The 24,289-nt window shown below is 34.9% G+C and overlaps 1 protein-coding gene across 2 annotated transcripts in view; it reads left to right on the top strand.

Moving 5' to 3' along the window:
• The first annotated feature begins 700 nt into the window (after positions 1 to 700).
• Positions 701 to 24,289, top strand: part of LOC101887934 (uncharacterized) — a 50,947-nt gene continuing 27,358 nt past the window's right edge. Inside the window, exons 1-8 of one of the 2 annotated variants that reach the window (XM_059126898.1) lie at positions 701 to 851; positions 908 to 1,005; positions 1,057 to 1,582; positions 18,303 to 19,735; positions 19,795 to 20,530; positions 20,589 to 21,984; positions 22,036 to 22,462; positions 22,520 to 22,603. In XM_059126898.1, the coding sequence (XP_058982881.1) occupies positions 825 to 851; positions 908 to 1,005; positions 1,057 to 1,582; positions 18,303 to 19,735; positions 19,795 to 20,530; positions 20,589 to 21,984; positions 22,036 to 22,462; positions 22,520 to 22,603 (4,727 nt within the window). In that variant the 5' untranslated portion in view covers positions 701 to 824. Of the gene's footprint in view, positions 852 to 907; positions 1,006 to 1,056; positions 1,583 to 18,302; positions 19,736 to 19,794; positions 20,531 to 20,588; positions 22,463 to 22,519; positions 22,604 to 24,289 lie in introns of both variants that reach the window. The other variant, XM_059126896.1, reaches the window with a different exon arrangement.

The following is a 24,289-nucleotide window of genomic DNA, read 5'->3' as shown; positions in this document are numbered from 1 at the left end:
CAAACAAATTTTTTGAAAAAAGGAATTATTTTACGAATCGTGCCGTGTGAACGGGTTAATTCGTGTACAAAATTCTGAGAGCGAACAACGTGATTGAAAGTGTAATGAGAACATAGCATAACGAACGGTACAGCCCGTGTGGTTGAAAAAGCCCGTGTGCTTGAAAAAGAAAGTAAACGAAAAATGTAAAATATATAACAGAATCTGGACGAAAAAAATGCACAAAAATATTGAATTCACGCTCGAAAATATATTTAAAATTATTTAAAAAATGAATAGTTTCACTTACGAGGTATTACTAAGCCTGCGTTAGTCTCTAATTAATTTTTCGGTATTTCGGCATCGATACTTCATATTGATTTTCTTAATAAACCGACTTCAACACCCAAAAACATTTTTTCAGTATCCGACATCTGTATGCACCGACAGAATATGCATGATCCCTCCACCGCGCACCCGTCAAAATCGAGCGTCATGCACGAGAAAAATTAAAAAATTCTGATGCACGAGAAAAATTAAAAAATTCTGATGCTTGATGCATCAAGATGTGACGCATACATATAAATGTTCACTAACGTAACGTTTTACCATAGTGGGGAAGTTGAATATTTGTGTACGCTACGTCGAATTTTAGGTAACGTTGTGAGATCGAAAATTAGTTGAAATGTCCATGAGAACATGGTATTATTGCACATTTCCGATTACTACTATTTATTATTATCGATGTTCAAAGCAGCCAATACAAGCAGTGTCGTGAAATTTTAAACATTTGAACGCGGCAGCATCTCTATTTGGAATTTTTTGTATAAATTAAACAAATAACAATGGATTTAAAAAAACGAAGAAGTTCTGTAAGTAATATGTTTTAATTCGGTTTACAACAATTCACTTTATTTTGTGGTTATAGCTACGAAAATACATTCCGAAAGATGATGAAAACGGAGCCTCAGCTGTGACACCACGCCTGAAGAGAAGAATCAGTTTCAGTGGAAAACGTTTAGTCAGGTATTTTTTTTTTTTTTAATAAAACACATTGAGCTAACAAGTTATTCTTAGGGAGTTTCATGTGGAAAAGGAACCTAAAACTTGGGACAATTCGTACGAAGTATCGGACCATATAAATGTAGAGGAAATGGATGGAAAAGTACCAGAATTTGAAAATGCCGCCAACCCAAATATACAAAACCCACAAAAATCGACATTTTCAAGGCCAGAAGAATTGTTTGGCGAAAATTGCGACGAATCAACGCAAAATGTAAACGACAATACACTAAAGTATTTAATCAATAAGCCCTTGTCGAACAATACTTTGTGCATTGAAAACAGCGTTGATATTACTCTATTTGAGAACGAAAGACAATATTTTTCAAAACCGAAAAAGAATGTGTCACATTGCAATTTATCAAACTCAAATCAAAGTAATATTAACAGCTTTTCTCTATATGAGAATGAGTTTTTTGAATTGCCAAATTTGCGATGCAAAGTGTATGGTGAGCGTACAATCGACTTCATGGACGATCTTAAAGATTTACGTGTTGGAAAAGAAGCGAATTCAACCGAAAAAAAAATTGATCTTCCTCAAGTAAGTGTTTTTATTATCAAATGTAATATAAAAGTTGTTGCCCAGCAAACGTTATAAATTTTTTCATAGAGATAATTGTTATACATTGGACTTAAATATTTTTGGAATTTCAATACAGTAGATTCTGGACTTCACTTTCCCCTTAATTTCATTTGTCCAATTTCTACCAATTATTTGGCATTTTGGCCATTACTGAATATTTTTAATTTTGGTGATAACACAAACGCCTAAAAAGCGTTCAGCAATCTTCCAGCAAGTGTAGTCATAATGGAAATCGAGATCCAAAGCACCTCAATTCAAATATCATATGTTCACCTTGATATGTTTTTATACCCTCCACATACATAGTATGCAGGGTTTATTAAATGTGTTATTCCATTTACAACTCATCGAAATAATAATTTTAGACCCAACAAAGTATATATATTCTTGATCAGTGTAAAATTCTAATCATTTCAAACAAAGCACGTATTTTTTCATCAGAGTAAAATTCTAAATAGATTTAGCTATGTCCGTTCGTCTGTTTGTTGTAAGCACGCTAGAGTTCAAACGGCATGTGATAGGTAGCTAAAATGTTGCATAGAATTGCCTTTTGTATGCAGTCAGGTCAAGCTCGAAGATGAGCCATATAGTCAACGTTTTCGTATAGTCCCATATAACTGTACCTCTCGATATTTTTGACTCACATCCTAACGGAAAAGTTTAAAATTCGGAATTTAGAGTTCATAACATGTTTTACTTTTTTGCAGAGCTTTGCTTATATAGGTCCACGTTTTTCTATGGCCCCCATATAGAGGTACTTCCCAATATTTGGTATTTTGACTATTTTAGCCACATACTAAAAATTCAGCATTTGTATTTCGTAATGAGTTCTTCTTTATAAGTCAACATTTTTCTTTAGCCCCTATCCTCCTGATATTCGTTACCTTGATGATTGTAGCCAATATTTTTCCAGAATTTAGATTTCGGCATTTACAGATATATTTTCACACGACTTACATGTAGAAGAATAGTTTTGTTGTTTCTTTTGTTTTTTTTTTCAATCGTTCCCAACGCCACTCTTTCCCACCCCAACCGACCGTGGGGGCGACCTACCCAATAAGTAGTGGTCCCGTACTCACCATGATCCGTACCATGGTGGAAAATTAGTAGGCCTTTAAATAAAATATTTCATTAGCCGGTGAAAATTTTTTTTACTCATTTGAAAACAATTATTCTATATTTTATTATTATTATTTTTTTTTTTTTCGAACGTTCCCACGCCTCACATTCCCACCCCTGCCGACCGAGGGGGCGACCTCCCTTTACGGAGGGATCGTACACATCATGATCCGCATCATAATGGGAATTCAGTAGGAAATTGAAAACCAGCTACAGAATCTAATTCATCAGCTAGTTTGTCAAATAATAAAACATGTATGTTAATTGTTTAAAACTAAAATTATTCTAGATTTAATAACTTCTAAACTCATACAAAAATCTACATTATAATACACAGAATTAAAGTCAACACACATTTTATTAAGAGGTTCGCCCATTGAATAATTCGTGCGGTGAAAATCAGTATATAATAATTGGTAGTATCTACTAGATCTAAAAGGAACATTAATTCTAATAGATGAGATTAGGAAATCTGAAGGTATATAACCATTTAATATTTTTAGTACAAACATGGAGTTCAACATAATACGTCTGCTTTTAAGTGTAGGCAATCTAATTAATTTTAGCCTGCTAGCATAAGAAGGCAAAACAAAATCACTATTCCAATGTAAACCTCGTAAGGCAAATAGCAGAAATTGTTTTTGCACGGATTCTATTTTATCGTAATATATTGCATATTGAGGATCCCATACAACAGAACCATATTCCAATATAGGTCTAACAAGAGACGTAAATAATTGTTTTGTTATATATGGATCAGAAAATTCTTTGGCCCACCGTTTAACAAAACTTAAAACACCATTTGCTTTATTTACCATTGTTATTACATGGCTATTAAAATTTAATTTTGGATCCATCAAGAGGCCTAGATCGACAAATGAATCTACAGTTGATAATGAATGACCGTCAATATTATATTGTAATATGCTTACATTTGCTTAAATTTAACTCCATACAATTTAACTTGCACCATTTAAAAAGGCTATCTAAATCGTTTTGAAGTAAACTGGCTCGTTTATCACAATTATGGGAAATGAATAATTTAACATCATCTGCGTACATTAACAATTTCGAGTAATTTATGGAATTAGGTAAATCGTTGATAAATAAAAGAAAGAGGACCGGTCCAAGGTGACTTCCTTGCGGAACACCCGATGGAACGTTAATCGTTTTGGATAGATACCCTTCAAACAAAACTAGTTGTGATCTATCTTTTAAGTAAGATGATATCCATTTGACTAAGTTTGTGTTGAAACCCATATAATTTAATTTATATATTAGGAGTTCATGGTTAACCCTATCAAAAGCTTTACTAAAATCAGTATAAATTGTATCAGTTTGTTTACGCTGAACAAATCCTTTTATTACTGTTGACGTAAATTGTATAAGATTTGTTGTAGTTGAAAGACCACTACGAAAACCATGCTGATATGGACTCAATATAGATTGAATTTTCTGTGAAATTACTGCAGTAATTAATTTTTCAAACAATTTAGGTATGGCACTTAATTTTGCAATTCCTCTATAATTTGACACATTAGTAAGACTACCAGACTTATGTAAAGGTATAATATAAGATTTTTTCCAGAAAGTAGGAAAGTGACCAAATTTCAGTGAATAATTAAACAATATAGTTAACGGAAGTGCTAATGTTTCTGAACAATATTTAAGAATTATATTAGGTATGCCATCCGGTCCTGGACATTTAATCGATTTTAAACTACGCAGACTATTGTACACATCCTGACGTTGTAGAAAAGGCATACAAATTTGATCAGCCTGTGACAACTTATAAGGATACGAATCTTTAATTTGGCAAGATGTACTGGAATAGGTTGTGGCAAAAAAATCTGCGAAACATTCAGCAATATCTGTGCCTGTGACAAATTCTTTGTTGTTATATTTCAATACAGAGGGCTTTGAGAAAACTTTTCGTTTTAGATTAACAAAATCATAAAAAGATTTAGGATTGGATTTAAAATTAATTTTAATCTTGTCTAGGTAAAGATTATACCATCTACGAGACTCTTAAGTATATTTAGATCTGGCAACAGAGTAATTTGTGTAGTCTATTGATAAGCCTAATTTTTTATATTTTCGAAAAAGCTTATTTTTAGAATTCTTTAAACTTGATAACTCAGGGGTAATCCATGGATATTTATTTGAATTTTTAACTCTAGTGGTTGGAACACATTCCAGTTTAAATCTATTTAAAATATCATAAAATTTATCAATTACATATTCTAAATCTTTATGGCTGTTACACAGGCACACAGAAGCCCAATTTACGGAGGAAATGAGGGTATTAAATTTTCGAAAATTAGTTTTTTTTTGTAATTAAGGACAGTTTTAAATGAGTCGGACTGACTTTCTTCAATTACATAACTATGAGTCATGGAGATATATAAAGTTGGATGGTATATATCTTCAGGAGTGCATATTGGAGGAATTCTGAATATATCAAAATGCTGCGTTATATTTACAAACGCCAAATCAAGAATTTTGCCGAGGGAATTTTTCGCACTGTTTATTTGATAAAGATTTAAGTCACACAAACTATTTATAACATCAAATGTATACTGAGTACTGTTCATTTCGGATGGCAAAGGAATCAAAGCTTCAGAATCTGGCATTGGAAGCCACCTAATGGAGGGCATATTAAAATCACCAAGGATCAGAATGCGATCGGAATCTTTCATTTTTTCAGTGATTAAATTTATTGCTGATAAATGCTGATTATAAATGTCAAGTGAAGATGAAGGGGGAATATAAGAGCAAGTTACAAACAATTTAGATATGCCCAATTCAATGGAAACACCAACAAATTCTATATCAAGAAAATCATTTAGATCAATTAAATTAGTGGTATATTTGGTATCAACTGCAATAAGGACGCCACCACCTTTTTTACAAACACGATCTTTTCTAAATATTTGATATTTTGAACATAAAATTTCACTATTTAATATAGATGTTTTTAACCAAGTTTCGGAGAAAACCAATACATTATAATTGAAACCAATGCTATCAGTATATAAACTGGTTAATTTTGTATTAAGCCCCCTCACATTCTGATAGCAAATAGAAAATGAGTCATTTAGTTTTTTTGGCACCGAATCTGGTCTAAGAGGCAAATGCGCTAAATTATCGGATCTCTCCACAAATTCTTTAATAAATGCCCTAGTAGGCCAAAATTCTTTTAAAATCAACTGTACAAAAATACTTTCAGGCACAACGATTTTGAAGGAAGATCTACTTTCAGAAAATGCAGATCGGAGCTTATAGCATCTCAAAAAGTAATCTCCCTCAGTTTTTGATTTTATGTAATACATTATGTCATCGGCCGTTGTTTCTGGCGCAAACCTTGTTGCAAATATCATTTTCATGGCGGGAGCCATAGATAATGATCTTTGGACAGGTTGAGTTTTGCCAGTAGCAGTCTCGGGACGATCACTAGTGGTAAGTGAAGGAAGTGATAATTCCTGTATGTTACGAGTAGATTGGGAGGTTTTCTTAGAAACCTCACTATCAATACTCATAACTTCAGGATTATTTACCAGGGTTGGGCATATTGCACTAAATTTTTAGTGCACTAAGAATCAAATAATTAGTGGTAGTGCAATTTTTAATTCCACTACCACTAAAGGGTTAGTGGTAGTGAAAAATAAATTGCACTACCACTAACCGTTTAGTGATATTTAAAAAAAATTGCACTACCACTAAATTTTAGTGGTAGTGAAATTTTAATAGCACTACCACTAAATTTAGTGATTTTTCAAAAAAAATTTGCACTACCACTAAAATTTGGCGAACCCAAAAAAAGCACTATGTATATAAATATTATACCAGCTATAATGAAGTTTATTGAAGTGAGTAGGGAACAACAATCCAGAATATATAGTACATATTCATAAAATTTGATTACTTTTCTAAATAGCACTAATTTAGTGCTATTTTTTATGAAATACCACTAATTTAGTGCAAGCTTTTTCAAATACCACTAAATTTAGTGGTAGTGCTATTGAAATTTCACTACCACTAAATTTTAGTGGTAGTGCAATTTTTTTTTAAATATCACTAAAGGGTTAGTGGTAGTGCAATTTATTTTTCACTACCACTAACCTTTTAGTGGTAGTGGAATTAAAAATTGCACTACCACTAAATGAACAGTGATAGTGAAATTATCAGTGCACTAAAAATACAGTGCATTATGCCCATCTCTGTTATTTACCCCTTTACCTATACCGCTGTTATCTACCGGAACTGGGTGTGTAACAACACTGGCATACGACTGTTCACGTCCAGTCTCAGTTGTTTCAGTGATATTAACTGAAACCGGTTGTGGAACAGTGTTTTCCACAGAAACTATTGCTTTGCGACTAGGCATTCCCTTAGTTGGTGCCTTTTTCGCAGCCCTTTTGCGTTTCTGGCCAGAAACTGACGGTGACGACACAAACTCATCTAATTCTTGGTATTTCTCAAACAATGTAGAGAAATTCTCGAATCGGAATGATAGTGAGGAAAAATCTTTTTTCATCGATGTCAATTCCGACTGCAAATCCTTTACAAAATTATAAAAGTCTGCAGAGAGTTTCCTACATTGCACACAACACCAACGAACACCAACATTATTTCTAATTGTGTCTACAACTTTTGCATTAATCCTAGCACACTTTGCATGCCATTGATTAAGACAAAACCAACAGGTAACACACAATTCATCCTCTGCAACAATATTACATAATTCAAAAGGGCACGACATTTTTTATTTTAATTATTATTTATTTTAATTATAATTATTATTTTTTAATACACAAGATACAGCTATATTTTTCAAGATTAGATCTGTAGCTGGAATTTTTTATTTATTTATTTATTTTATTCTTTTTTAAATTCTTTTTTTAAATGTTGGCAACTCTATGAGATGACAAACAAAACAAGACGATATGTTACAACAACTAATTAGCTAATGTAACAAAAGAAAGAGGATAAAAGGAGAATTTACAACTACACAATTTAAAAATTAATATTACTTTAAAAGACAAAACAAAATTTTAAAACACTACACCAATTATCACTTTGAGTTACAAAATCACTATTGAACACTTTAATACACTTTTCTACCAGATTAATTAATTTAATAAAACATATAACTTAATTTTTTTTTCAAAAGCACGGAGCACCACAATTTTTTGACACTAATCACAACAGGGTTGCCAACAATTTATTCATAATACTGATACCAAAATCTACGATATCATACAATGACTTGAGATCTAGACGACGCATTCTATTTGTAGATTCCCCCGTTTAAAAAACTGATAATACCTGTTTAATGTAAATGAAATATTTATTCCAAAAGAAGAAATAGGAGAGTCCGAAGACACATTACCATTTAAGATTTTAATGGACATGATATGTCTACCTTTTACTGTAGGTAATCGAATTAATTTTAGTCTGCTTCAATAAAATCTATAGATTTAAAAATCAGACATAGTTTTTGCCATGGTACATGGTTTTTGCGCCGATTCAATTTTATCAGAGTAAATGGCATAATTAGTATCTCATGCAACTGAAGCGTGTTCTAGTATAGGCAGAACAAGTGATACAAATACGGATCAGAGAATTCTTTAGCCCACCCTTTTATGAATCCTAAAACTTGATTTGCTTTATTAATAATATGATTATTAAAAGATAATTAAGTATCGACTAGTAGGCCAAGACAAACAAGATATTTCACAGGTGATAAAGGAGTAGATCGTGAAAAACACATATGTTTATGCTTTACTAAAATCTGTTTGTAAGAACATGAAATAGGCTCAACTTTATATGAAATTATATCAGCTATTCGAAAAAGCTTTGGAAATGCACATAGTTTTGGAATGTCCCTATAATTGGATGCGTCAGATAAACTACATACTTTATGTAATGGTATTAAGTAAAATTTCTTCCAGAGAATTTTTTAAACAATAGTGCCAATGGGATAGCTAATATGTCTACGTTGACTGACAAGACGTCTAAAAAAATTAAAATATTGTTTTTTTTTTCTAAATATTTTTTTAATTGCTGGCGGCAATACATGGGTATTTCGAAACAAAACCAATATTGAATTCAGCCAAGAAAGTATGTGGTTGTTATCACTAGGCCCAAAATTTTCAATTCCTATTAATGAAAAACAATTTTCGGCGGTACAATTGATAGCCGACTTGGAACAATGGGTCCAAACCTTAACGGAGAAATAATAAGATCAAAAATAACACATAGAATTTTAACGTTTAGACGAGCATTTAAACTTAGTCCAAAAGAAAAATTCATTCTCCAAATATTTGAAGAGGCGAAACAGTTTTTAAGAAAACACAAAGACCAAATTATAGTCGCAAAAGCTGACAAAGGAAATAAAACAGTGGTTATGTACAGAGACACTTACAAACATGGTATGGAAACCCTTTTAGCTGACAAAACAACATACAGAGTTTTGAGAATGGACTCCACACAAAAGTTACAAAGAACGAATAACAAAATAATCATGGATTTGCACAAACAACATTACATAACTGCTCAAGAAAAGTTCACGTTAAAAACACATGCTTCCAATGCACCGAGATTATACGGTCTTCCCAAAGTACACAAGCCAAATATGCCTTTGCGTCCAATTTCTTCTTCGATGCAAACTTTCAAAAAATGTAGGATAAATACTTAAACATATTATAATAGATAAAAATATTATAAAGAACTCAGTGGAATTAAAGAAAAAACTAGATAGAATAAATATGGAAGACGAGGACATCTTTGTTTTATTCGACGCAGTTTCATTATTTACAAATATACCAATCTATCTAGAACATAACATAATGACGCAATGGGAAACTCTCCAAAAATATATAAAAATTCCAAAATTCCTCAAAATTATACAATTCTGCCTAAAAAACAATAATTATTTTATATTTGATGGGCAAATATATTCACAAATATATGGAATGCCCTAACAATAGCGAACATTGTACTAGACACACTTTTGATGCAAGTAATGGAAGATCTTGACAAGGAAACCATCCAATTCATATTTTTGACGAAATATGTCGATGACATGTTCGCAATAATTAAAAAGGGAGAGGAAATAAGAATTTTGGAAATTTTTATAAATACCACAATAAACTCAAATTCACATTGGAAATTGAAGATAACATCAGCTTACCATTCTTGGACATAAAAATACACAGAAATGGCAAAAAGTTGTACACAGACTGATATATGAAACCAACATCAACAGGAAGAATAATAAAGTATCACTCTACACAACCACTTCAACAGAAAATAAACACCGCCACAAATTTAATAAAAAAGCCTTAACACTCTGTCACGAGTTTATATTGGGACAGCAAAGCGAAGCTTAAACATAAGAATAACAGAACACAATACAGACATACAAAAAGGAAAACACACAACAGCTTTGGCACAACATTGTGTTGAAAAAGGCCACACAGCTGATCTCACAAACGTCAAGATTTTGGACAAAGAGAAGCATGAGAACAAACGATATATATTAGAGAGCTTAAGAATACAACAAAAAATAAAGAGTGCAAAAAAAGAAAGAAAGACAAAGATAAAGCAATTTTTAGTCGTATTCCAACAATCTGTGATTCTAGCACCTAAGCAATACCTGTGATATTTATAATAATTTTAATTATTTTTACATTTAGTTATTAGTTTAACGAAATCTAAATGTAGAAACTTGAAAAAATTATTTGTAAGTATTACTTCACTTAGTGCTAGGAACAAGAATGTAATATAAACTTAAATAAATATTTTACCACTTCTGTTGTAAAATAAAATAAAATATCCCTGAAGAAGTTGGAAAATCCCAACGAAACGTCGGATGAAAAATGAAATAAATAGTTTTTATTTTCATTAAATAAAACCCAGACCTAAAAAGCCCAATAAGACAAAGTCTTAGATCATTCATAAAATTTTTATCTCCAGCAGTAAAAAAATTGAGTATAGATCACACAAGTAAACATTCCATTAAATGTCGCTCAAAAGATGTATAAAAGTGTCAAATTGTAAATACCAAAGCTCGTTACAAAAGGTTTGGGAAAATCAAAATGACGGTTCAATTGACGGGGAATGTTTGGCTTCCATTGTATTACCGTGGAGAAACAAATAGAATGTTTCGGGAGGATGTGCTAAAAAAGGCACACCTGCCCCTAATTAAAACTTCTATGCAATACAATGCTGGCTTAATGATATTAACGCAAAGAAGATTAAATTTAAGAATCACGGACATGCAGTTCAATTATGCAGGAAAAATAATAAAATTACTCAATATAAAATGACAATAAATTAAACAAACATTTAAAATTTCTAGCAGATTAAGTCAACGTTTAAAGCAGTACACCAGGTTGTGGCATGGTTACGGCATAGAACCACTAAATATTTGTCCAGTTAACTTCTTCATCCCAAATTCACACAAACCGTCTTTAGTTGCGAATTTCATAATTACCCGTAATTTTAAGAACGAATTTTCCAACTTATGATATTATATTATATCCCAATTACTTTGAAATTAATACTACTTCCAAAAATAAGCCCATAAAAATCATCATCCCCACTAAATATCCCTGATGAGCCGAGTGTGTCTCTCTGGCTTTCCGTTTTACTGCAGATTTTAGATCGTCTCGAAAGAGAAATATAGAAATAAAATTATCAAAAATAAAATATATCACAAATATAAAATGATAAAATCAACGTAATAAATAAATATCGTTATGATATTTATTTATTACGTACGTAGCAGAGCGAATTTAAAATTTAGTAAAAAAAAGGATTCATATCCTCCGAAAATGTTTGCGAAATCTTTAATATATTTAAATCATAGGTACCGTTTTATGCAAAAGTGAGTAACGTCATTGCCCAATAGCCAATCTGGGAGTTGGACAATTCTAAGTAGATAGTATTCGGTTACTAGATTGAAGTTCACAAAAAGGTGTTTGGGTACAAAATGGTAGATCGAATTTACAATTTGGTAAGGAAAGGATTCATTTCAGATCCACCGATCTATAGAGATTCTAACAGATAGCCTCTATGGGGACTCTAACACACAAGGATTCTTTCCAGATGCACCGATCTATAAAGATTCTAACAGATTGGCGGACAAACAGACGGATATTATTTGCCTTTATGGGGACTCTAACACACAAATTATAAACGATTGATATATATTTTTTAACAGCTGTGCTTTATTATTTAGGTTTCTAACTCTCAAATTACAACCTATGGCTGAAAAATAGGATTAAAAATAACAGATATTTTTTTCAGATATACATTAAAATTAAAAAGTTTTGGTATTCAATGCACAATATGAATATCTATTATAATTTTTTGCCATACAAAGTGCGGTTTCTACTACACATTTTAAGTAATTAATTGTCAAATTTGGTATTAAAACAATTTGAGCTATTTAATTTTAGGTAATCTTTAGAATAAAGTATTCCATCCAATTAATCGTGCTCAAGTAAATTTAATTTTGTTGAGGTTTACATAACTAAAATTTCATTCCAGTAGCGGGACCACCCGGTCCATTTTCTGGAATGATGTGAGTGGTTAGCCACAATTTGAAAATTTTTGTCAGGTACTCAGGTTCCGGTGTGTCCAGTTGTTTCAACGTTACCATTGATATTCCGTTTGGATCCAACGGTTTGGATAACTTAGCGTTTCCTATGACATTTGCATCATAAACTGTGGCGGTGTCTTTTCGGTGGGAAGAGATCTGTCACGACGTAGTACTTTTCGCGTCACCCTGTCGCTCTTGAGGTGCTTGAATAATTGTCGGTTAAAATATTCAGCTCACCTCTTCGGATCAATCATCATTACGTCGCTAAATGACAGAGGTCATATCATCTTTTTCCCCAGGGTTCGGTTCCAATGTTGCAACAATTCATATGGTCTAACCACATCTCCTCTTGTGTTCCTGTACCAACCGGTTGACTTCTACATTCAATTTACAGATTCTGGTATCAGTAGGGTTGGAATGACAGAGATTATCACGCTCATTTGCTAGTCCCGATGCCTCTTCTGGGAAACTGCAGCTTTGATGATGTCTCCGAATACACATTTAAAACCTCTGCAGTTCCACGCTTCACTGCTACACCCACACATTCTATGTACGGATCACAAGAGACTAACTCAAACTAGCTACAGGCCTTTAATTGTGTAATGGGCACGCTAATCCTTGAGATCTTTCTTCAGTTCATTGTAACCAAAACAAAACGTTGCTGTGAAAAAGATCTGCCAATAGAACTTGAGTCGAACCTGGAGAGTTTCTAGTGTATAATTCGCATATGCTAATTTGCAATAAGTTCGAAATATATACTACTTTCCAGAGAACGGCCCTTGTAAGCCATCATCCACATCAAATATGCCTGATGAGCCGCTTAACCAACGGCGAAACGCGTCGCATAGTGGTGAGTGTGTGATAGTGTCTGTCTGGCTTTCCTTTTCACTGCAAATTTCAGATCATTAAGCTCGTCTCGAAAGAGAAAACAAACACTCAAAACAACGTTCGTTGAGCTTCAAAATATTCCTCCACATCATATATTCCACTATCTCATGTATTTTGTCTCGGAGTCACTTGCAACTAAATTGCAAGCAAGTCGTTGGAACAGCATCATGTGGTGTAAGATGCTCCGGTATAGGTTGCTATTCGGGTGACTGACGAAGACTCAGAAGAGGACCACGAAGACGTGCTGTATCACGTCGCAACATAGTCTCTTCTGCTGTAGTCTCGCAACCACTTAATCCAGAACAGTTCCTGCAGTGCACCCAGTCTCTGCAACACTGAGGTGACAACCGCTGGCCGAAACTGGCATTTTGTACTTTTTAAATTTTTATTTGGTAGATAGATAGATTAATAGGAGGAGATACGGATTGAATATTCTTAATGTAATTATAGTTGGGGAATTATCGATGACAATTCGAACATGAGTAATTATAAACAGTGCGTTTTTGTATGTCGGAAGGCCAGTAAGTTGGCTGAACGGAAGATATCACATTCAGTATAGCTGACGAAATGGTGTTGAAAGGTTTTCACATTTTAGTGTAATGATCTAAACCAGTGGTGCCAAAAGTTTACTGGATTCTGACCCATCTAACAAACACTTAACAATTTGGGACCTATTGGCTGCTTTAGAAAATTAAGACAGGAATTTGATAGATATATCAAACAGGCAAGGATCTTTCAACTAACTGAGAGCAAGAATTTCGTTAAATAAATCAGTGAACTTTTCACTTGTTCTTGTCGACATATTTGTCGGTCCTAAAGTGTGTTAAATATCTTATTTGACTGTTCATAGTTTATCTTCTCTTCCACGAAATAGGTGTCAACGTCGTTTCTTTATAATGATAAATGAAGTGCAATTGCAGAATATAAGCAAAGTTTAGGTAGCCTTCTTTTTTTAAAGATGTCCTTGACATTAGTATTTATTTATCCTTTTTTTACTAGGATGACATTCGTTTATAAAAACATAAATGCAATACGATGTTATATTTCACGCTGGTTTAGTGATAATAATATGGAAGACAAAAGCGATGATATTTGGTCCGTCGCACCGACTGGGAAGTTGTGTTAAAATGCCGGTTAATGTTTATTGTCTAACTTCGTTAATCGTTAAATTTATTTAGGTGTTATTCTTCATTCAAAGCCAAATTCTTCTATGCATATTCGTGCCTTATGACCCAAAGATAAAATATACACCGAAAATTAAACTCAATTGATTTCTATTTGCCTCTCTTTGTGAAGAGAAATACTTCTGGTACAGCACATAAGCATAACTGTTTAACTTCATTTGTTTATAATTTGCATCGTTTGCACAATAATTATACTATTCATTTCAAGATGTTTATTATTTGCGTACGAATTGGATGGACACCAGATTTATGCCATTGGTAAATGTCAAGATCATGAAAGATTCTCCATTGGCCACAACATCTTTGAGTTACAGTGAGATGAATTCGTTGTTAAGTAGGTTCTAGATCATGTACTATAATTCAAATGTGTGACCAATGGACAACAAGACGATAAAGAACGAAAGGAAGATAATTGGGTCCATCAATACCGGTTAATATATTGGTTTTCTCATTTTAATACCCTACAGACAACCTTGTCCGCCTTCAAAGAATAAAATATTTAAATGTGTTTGGTTGTTGTTGTTGTAGCAGTAGTATATGTATGTGTTTGCGTTCTGCTAATCTGGTTCCAGCTCCAGGTTTAGAAATTCGGCTACTTTTACGGGCTGTAGCCAGAGATCTTCTGGAGTGAGTTGGGTAGGTTTGGCTGAGCAATTAAAGAGGTGTAGCGTATTGTGCGGGCCTGTATCGCACGCCGGGCAGGCGTCACGCACATCTTCATCAATTCGTGCCCAATACGAATTGAGACGACTACACCATCCTGAACGTAATTGCGCCAAAACTACCCTGGTTTGTCTAGGCAGCTGACGTTCTTCAGCTGCAATGGATGGGGGTGGACTCCGAGGACGGCATTCACTTTATAACTGCTAATAGCATCCGCGACTGCATCGGTGTGAATGCCACTCAGACCTGCCTGATAGGCTTCTTGATCTAGAGGTTCTCTCTTGTGGCTCTGGACCTCCCTCTCTAGATCATGTATGTCCTTCCTGACACGCCTGGGTGGGGGAGATTTATCCACCATATAATGGTTGGGATGACTCTCACGGTAACACCCAAGCAGGTACTGCAACGAAAGCATAAGATTATGCAGACGTTAGGGAAGGACTTTCACCTCCTCATGTAGATGGTTCACTGGTGTCATGAGGAGGCACCCTGTCGCAGTTCTCAGGGCAGCGTTCTGGCAGGTCTGGATATGCTTCCACTGCCTAGCACTAGTATTCGCAGACCACACTGGAGCCGCATAGCTGACCACAGACCGACTATCGCGTTATAAGAGGTCAACAAGGTATCTTTGTCCGCACCCCAAGAGCTGCCGGCTAGCACCTTGAGGACCTTGTTCCTACTTTTCATTTTGTCGCAGATAGCTGTGGCTTGTGCGGACGACTTGAACATGCTGTCGAACGTGACTCCAAGAATCTTGGGGTAGTTCGTGGTCGGTATTAGATTCCCCTCGACCTGAACATTCAGCTGTGTTCTCATCTCCGCAGACCATGTGGTAAATACTGTGGCCGTTGATTTCGTGGCGGATATTTTCATATTTCTCGCGTGGAAGTATGCGGCAAGCTCCGTGAGATAGGGGTTCAACCTTTCGCATATGTCATCGACCACTGGACCCGACGCCATGATCGTACAATCATGCGCATATGTTACGATCTCAATGCCGTCTGGAGGGCGAGGAATTCCGGAAAGGTAGAGGTTAAACAGTTCCGGAGATATCACCCCACCTTGGGGAACTCCCTGTTTCACTCTACGGGCTTTGGACTTCTTGTTCCGGAATTCCACGAACGACTGGCGTCCACACATATAGTTGATTATCCAACGTTTAAAACATGGCCGGAGGGTAGTTCTCTGCACGTCCTCAAACAGTGTGGCATGATTGTATCAAATGCCTTTGATAGGTCAAGGGCTACCAACACTGTTCTGTCACACGGCCTGTTCTGGTTCAGTCCTCTACTAATATGTGTGGAAATGGCGTGTAATGCTGTTGTGGTACTATGTTGTGGACGGAATCCGTGCTGGTGGTTGGCAACATTACCATTGAGATTCCGTCCGGGCCCAACGCTTTGGATGACTTAGCGTTACGGATGACATTTGCAACATCACCCATCGTAAACTGTGGTGGTTCCTCCTCGGCGGGAAGAGATCTGATACGACGTAGTACTCTTTGCTTCGCCCTATCGCTCTCGGGGTGCTCGACAAATTGTCGGTTAAAATATTCCGCGCACCTCTTCGGATCAGTCACCGTTACGTGGTTAAAAGTGACTGAGGTCCTATCATCCTTTTTTCCAGGGTTCGAGAGCGACTTAACCGTTACCCACAGCTTACTCATATCAGTTACAGGTTGCAGCACTTCAGATGGTCTTGCCACTTTTTCCTCTTATGCTCCTGTACCTACCGGTTGACTTCCACTGTCAAATCACTGATTCTAGTATCAGTGGGGTTGGTACGACGGAGATCATCACGTTCGTTTGCTAATCCCGCTGCCTCTGCTGGGAAATTTGGTCTTATCTCGGGTATTCGAACAGCAGGTATATAGCGAGCGGCTGCAGCTTTGATGATGTTTCGGAAAATCCTTTCTTCTAACCGAACGTCACAAGGGTTGGACAGTTCTCTGAAGCTGCTGTTGGTGAATTCTCTGAACTCTGGCCAGTGAGCTTTCCCATGGTTAAGGAAAGTGCGGCGTTCAGAGGTTATGAAATCGGTTATTGCCTACCAATAATGGGCTAATATCAGGCAAATAACGCGGTTCACAGCTATTAATCGGCGGGATATACACATTAAGCACCTCTACCTCGGCAGTTCCACACTTGACTGCTACCCCATACATTCCATGTATGGGTCACTAGAGACTAGCTCAAGCGAGATAGGTCTGTACTGAACAGAATGGTGTAACAGGAACGTTAATCCCCCACCTCCACTTCTGGTGCGATTCTTCCTTAGTACGTTGTAACCATAACAACGTTGAAGGCTGCAATTTTCATTCAGCTTGGTTTCATGCACCGCTGCGATCTTAATATTCATCCGACTCATAAATTCCACTATCTCATCTATTTTGCCTCGAAGTCCGTTGCAATTGAATTGCAAGAATGATGCACAATCCGGAGTTGGAACAGCAACATGTGGCATTAGGTGCTGCGGTGTTGGTTGCTGTTCTGGAGACTGCGGTGGAGTGCCATACTCCGACGACGTCTCTGATGAGGACGACGAAGAAGTGGACTCGCTGGGGACGACGTTACTGCAGCAAGTCGCAACATAATCCCTTTCGCTGTAGTCTCGCAAACGCCTTAATCCGGAACAGTTCTTAAAGTGCACCCATTCTCTGCATCCATTACATCGCACCGAAACAGATGTGTGGTAGATGACTTTCTGACAAACCGAGCAGAACCAAGGTCCGGGGTTTTCCTCAATCCCGGAACGGACCAATAAAATCCAGAGCAAGCATTCCGGGATATACGTGGGAGCACCCAATGCAGATAAATGAACAAACACAAACATGTACATACTGGGTTGGCAGCCGCTGGCCGAAACTGGGATCTTGTTGTTTCAGGTCAATCCGGTATCGTAGAACCCGCTGCCGTGGGATTGTAAATGTGTTTGGTTGGGGAGTTTGGCTTCCTAACCATTATTTTTAACCTTTAATATGTTATTCTGATTGGTTAATACTTTCATCCGCTAAAGAAAATTTCTATCACTCACAATGCAATCAAAGAACCGTTTTTACTACAGAAGTTGAACACATGTATTTATATGAATGTTATCGAAATACGTCTTATTTCAGTTTTGAAAATAAATTGCAAATAATACTTAAAATTAATATCATGTTAGTCATTTAATAATTGCCATTAATTAATGTATATATAATGTATATATATTTTAGGAAGAAGATATTTTGGAACCACGATCTGATGTAAATCAACCAGAAATGACTACAAATTGTTCTTTATCAGATTCTAACTTGAATTCTAAAAAAGAAATTTTCCCAGTGAAAGTAGGTCTTAATAATAGCTGCAAAACTGTGGACGAGATGGATATTACAATTCAGAAAGACATGAATGAACAATCGTCAAATATTTTCTGGGATACTAAAAAAGGGAATATGTTTCCAGTGAAAGTCACTCTACCTGACTGTTGCACAACTTTGGGCGAGATGGATATTACAACTCAAAATGACTTGAATTTCGATAAAGAGAACATGAATCCAGCAAATACTACAGATGTTGACACTGCTAAATCCAGGGAGCATTTGAATGCACGGAAATTGTACCAATTAAAACCCACCACTAGCGATACTTCCTACATGGACATTGACAATCAGCTTACGACAAAAACCAATACTCGTATAGCAAAATCATCGGAGGATTTTAGTAGAATGATCGATAGCATGTCCCTTTCACAAGAATCTAATGAAAATTGTGCAGATTCACAAAGAGATATCGATGAAGATGGGCTTACAAGTTGTCCCAACAAAGAAATCCACGTATCCCAACGCAATAAAGGTAGTGGATCAACGGATATGGACGAAGATATATCACCAATAAAAACACCCATCACTAGACATATGACTAGCACAAAAAAATTGCTCGACAATTGTGGGCCTCCAAAACTGGTGGTGAGAAAAATATGTACGCCACTTATGAGCCATTCTAAAAATATAGTTGGGCTTGAGGCACGATTATTAGAACGTTATCATAATAAGCAAGGCAAAGAACCCACGCCTGATAAATGTACCGATCATGTCTCAACCACAATTGATGCTGCTGTAAAACCTAAGGGACTAGATAATTCTCTTAATTTTTCTATAAGCAATACTAAAAATATGTCGTTGTCTTCGGAGTCTTCATCATCTCTATTGATTCCATCTGAATATAAAACATACAACTTAAAACAACTTAATGATGATATTGAAGGAGGAAAAATACAATTGTTTTCTAAAACTCCTACAACAGATGGAAAAACAAAATATAGCAATTTAGAAAACAGAAAATTTAACAAGAACAGGAAAACCCTTTTTTTTGATGATAACATAGATATGGATGCAACTACTTCCGAAGAAAAAATTGATATTTTTGAATCCAATGCTTGTCGATTCACCGTAAATCAAAATATTAGCGCCAATCCGCGAATTTCTCTCTACGAGGATAAATTTTTAGACAATACCAGTTTTTTAACGAATGCTAAATTAGACGATACTGCTTCGCGTAACAACACCAAAAGAGAATTGTATAATATGCACGACATAGATATGTTTGAGGAAACTCAAAGGGAGGCAGCAAAGCAACTTGAGAAAACATCATATGACCAAAACAATGCGTAAGATAACTGCAACAAATTTGTGTTAATTGTTTTTTAATATTTATTTTTATTTAAAGGGAAATAGAAAGTTTTTTCCCATATCACAAGCTGGCTGAGATACATGATAATGTAAATATTACAGAATTTTGTACGGAAGATACAAATCAAAATCATGAACCTCTTCACACAATTGTTTGTAACAATGACATATTGGACAACAGGGAAACAGAAAAAATATATAATGATGTAGAAAGTGATGCAAAAAAAATTGTAAAAATACGAGTTGATGAAGAGAATTTTCAGCCGCAGAAAGCGCAATACGACAGTAAAAGCATAACTAAACCATCTAACGAAAGAAAAACAATATTCGGAAGTTTCGACATGGATATTGAATATACTGACTCGGCAGTATTCCAGAAGATAACTGAAAATGAGATATCTTGTTACTACGGTGTCGGCCAGAAAACACACAATGCTATATACATTAGTCAACTTGATCCATCGGACAAATTACGCCCTAAAATCGATATGGAAAACCAAAAGTTGTCTAGACAAACAATATACTGCGTAAATGATATGGAACTTGAGAATTATGAAGGCGACACAAATTTAGAAACAAAAAGAAGTTATGGTGGCGTACAAAATGATAACCTGTTTCTAGAACCAGATGACATGGTTCTTGAAAAGTCCATTAATCGTTCTCACGTAATAGAAGAACCTGGAACGAAGAAAACTCTTGAACGAGAATTTGAAACAAGTACAACAACTTGTTTGAACGACGACACTAAAGGTCCACTCGAGATATGTGAACAAGTAAGATGAAATTAAATATATTTATTTTTTTTTAATAAATCCGAACCATATATTTTAGAACACTTGTAGTAACCTAATTGACAAAGCAACGTCATCAGAAAATTATAGCCGAAATCAAAAGAAAACAAGAAGAACTCGGATTTTAAACGAAAGTATTGATTTTGAGCCGTCCGAGAACGGCAGATTAGTTGCAAATAAAACATTAGCAGAACGTTACACCAAAAATATAACTGATACACGTATCTTAGATGAAAGCATCAATGTCATCTTTCATGAGAAAGATGCAAATGAAAATGCTAATTCTCGTACTAAAGGAGATAATATGGTACATAATGACACTATGAATGAAATGAGCGCCAATAATGAATTAGATGTCTCAGATAATGTAGAAAAGTCTTTGGATAAAAAATCAATTTGCTGCAGACCTGCTCATCTAAAGATTATTCCCAAAAACGATTATGTTAATGAATCTATTATGGAATATCATGGCATGGATTTAGATAATTCGATAAATATACTTGTGGGAAACATAAGTCCCAATGATGGGGAACCAAAGGAAAACACATATACACATAATATTTGTAATCTCGATAAGGATTTTTCAGAATTAAGGAGAGAGGAGGAAGGTCCACATAATGCTACAAACATATCAGAGAAGGAATTGCATCCTAAGAAGATATATACTTGTAATGAGGAATGTGAAGACAATGGAGAACTCTTAATTAATGAGGTGGAAGACATTACCAGTCCTGAAGCTGTAATAAAAGAATCAGCGTGCGGAAAAAGAGTTCTCGTGAAGTGTTACGTTACACCCAAAGTTTTACCACTCAAACTGAGGAAAATCCCTCCTGAACCTCAAAGCGACGATGTTGTGCCGATGACACCACCGCATCATTCGATAACTGAATTTTTGGCATACGAACAGACTGCAAATAGTTCAATTCATAATGAATGTACACACAAAAGATTACCCATACATTTAACACCTTTATCATCCAATGCGAAAAAAAGGCAAACTGTTTTATTTACGGAGGGTGAAAACGATTCGGAGCAAAGAAATTATTATGCAAAATTCAATGAATCAATAAATGACAGTCATAAAGATTTAAATATACATCATATAAAAGAATCTTCACCACCACTTTATGGGGACGATAGTGTCGAAATGTTAACAAGCGATATAATGAAATCGGGAGATATGAAAGATGATGTTGAAAATACTTCAGAAAGTATTCAAGAAATACGGAAAGCGGCATTTAATCGTAGAACTAAATCTAATATGAAGTTTCTAGAGCCCATCCATTCTGGAGAAACTTATAAATGTACAGAATCATTTATATTTGATGGCAAATCAATTTCTATACACGATATATCCGAATGTTTTTCCAGTAATAAAAAAAGTGTGGGTGAAAGTCTTGATGTGCACAAAGAAATATGCCTGGAAACGATGAAAGGTATTAATTTCCAGAACTGTTATATTAATTTAACATGCGATAATACTTTAGCAAATATTGACCAGACTACATTTAGTTTGGTTAAGACTATTTCCGATGACGACGATGATGATAATGAATTTGAAGAGAAAACAATTGAAAGGTCAAAGGATTACAAATCTAATTCGTTTACTAAAGTAAATGTAACAAACACATGTCGGAAGTGCAAAAATTGTCAACAATCTATTCAAAGCGAAAGTGTTGACATTGTTGACGACACCTTTCACTTACCCAAAATGCAACCTATTCCAACTTTGGATCTAAACAGGCTTAAGCGTCTGCGCTGTCGTCCACATATTTTAGATGTGAATAGTTTATGGCAGCGAGTAAGTTTGGACCGCACTGTCGTAAATACAAATGATTTGTCGACGAGCGATAGCCAAATTGAATGTTCTATTATTATAGAACCAATAAAAAGATATGTGATGTCTAATAAGATGTAAGTAATGTTTCAAATATATAGTTTATCGAAGTATTTAATTTAAACTTTTTGCAGAAAGAAGAAACATTTGAATGTCCCTTATGTGGATGCTGTTGTGGAAAGGAAATCTGCTGCCTCACGCATCTGTGAATTGTCAAGGTATTTATGTGGTACATTTAACTTATATTTAATAACCATTGTTGAAGCAAAGGTTGATGATTTTTCAACGAAATGATGGAGGGTATTCAAAATTCGGCCCGGCCGAATTTACTGTTTTTTTAATTTTTTTCCCTGAGCTAAATAGCTGATCATGTGCAACTTTGGCTCCCATGGCTGCCAACGTTTAATTGCAGTTGCACTCTAAGGCTAAGGCTAATTTCTATAGGTTAGGGCTTTTAAACGCTGATTATAACTAAGGATCCGAAACGAAAAACCATCAAAAGTCCAACCAGTAGTGGAATTGAGGAACACAAGAATTAATTAGATTAATTGGAAACATGACCAGCATTTAACTTCCCAACATCCACATTCTTAACTTTACATTCCTCAGCACACAAACTATTCTTTCTTTAATATTGAACATACTTGTGTGGTTTTATTAACGTCAAAACTTTATAATCAAGCAAAGGTATACCATATACACATAGTTTCAGAAGACAATTGCAGTTATTATCACTTTACAAAATGCACATCTAATCGGAACGATTTGCAAACATTGAACACCACAATTTAGATATTGACCAGTGGATCAACATAACTGTAGTCAGCATACTCGTCTAGGTTGCGCCGATTAGGTACATAAAGAAACAATAAAATATAAACGAGTGATCAGATATTCGAGGACAAGAAAACTGATTCAAACATGCCGACAAATTAAAAGGCACAAAAAAAAAAAAAATATTGAATTATGCACACTAATGCACGGCAATTTAATGTTTTGTACTTTTTCCTTCAAACAACACTTGTTCATTTATCTTGACAGATTAAAAAACACGAAGATATTGCTTTACATTAAAAAACGCATATAGACTAACAACAATCCATTAGTAAGGGATGCCATTGCGCTCAATATTTTCGTTTACAAACTCATCAACCTATCAAATATACGACATAAATTCTAAAACGTTTAACCAGGGAATCTATGTACAATAAAGAATACGCGGTGTTATTTAAATCAGGGGTTAATAACCAATATATTCAGGACATATATTCCTATATATTCCGAATATTCCTGTGAGCTTAATATAAATAAATATAAAAAAATTTGTAATTAGTTGAAGAATAATGAATTTATGAACTAATTTTACTGGTATATGAAGTTTAAAGTGAAACACGCTTGAATTTAGATACTTTTGTATAAAAATGTTTCCTTTACCCTTAGATGGATGATAGTAATAATTCTGCCCGGCCGAACATAATTTTTTTTACTTGTTTTTAAAGTAATATGAATTATTTGTCATTGAAATTGCGCGTTGGAGACCCCATAATTTTCATATCTTTTATCATAGTATAATTCAAAGACGATTAAACAAATGTCCGGTTCCTTAAATCATATGATGATCAGTTTTTGCATGGATGGTTTCTTCCCAAATAACCATCATTTGCCGAAAATAGTATGAAAATATGGTTAAAATGTAAGATATACTTGAAATCGGTTTGTATACTTATCCGGGGGTTATGGCCCATATCATGAACTGCAAAAGTGATTTAAGGTATCGTGAAAGTTTAGGAAGAATTTCTGAAAGAATAGAAATCCTTTTCCCTTTATATTCGGTATTTCACTTATTGCAGTCCCAATGAATTTTGCATATTGAGTTCTCATTGGACGGATTATTGTCATTTGAT

This window comes from Musca domestica, unplaced genomic scaffold, assembly GCF_030504385.1.
Source record: "Musca domestica strain aabys unplaced genomic scaffold, Musca_domestica.polishedcontigs.V.1.1 4, whole genome shotgun sequence".
In the NCBI taxonomy this organism is placed as follows: domain Eukaryota; kingdom Metazoa; phylum Arthropoda; class Insecta; order Diptera; family Muscidae; genus Musca; species Musca domestica.
The sequence above is the reverse complement of the archived record's forward strand: the minus strand, read 5'-3'. Positions and strand labels throughout refer to the sequence as shown.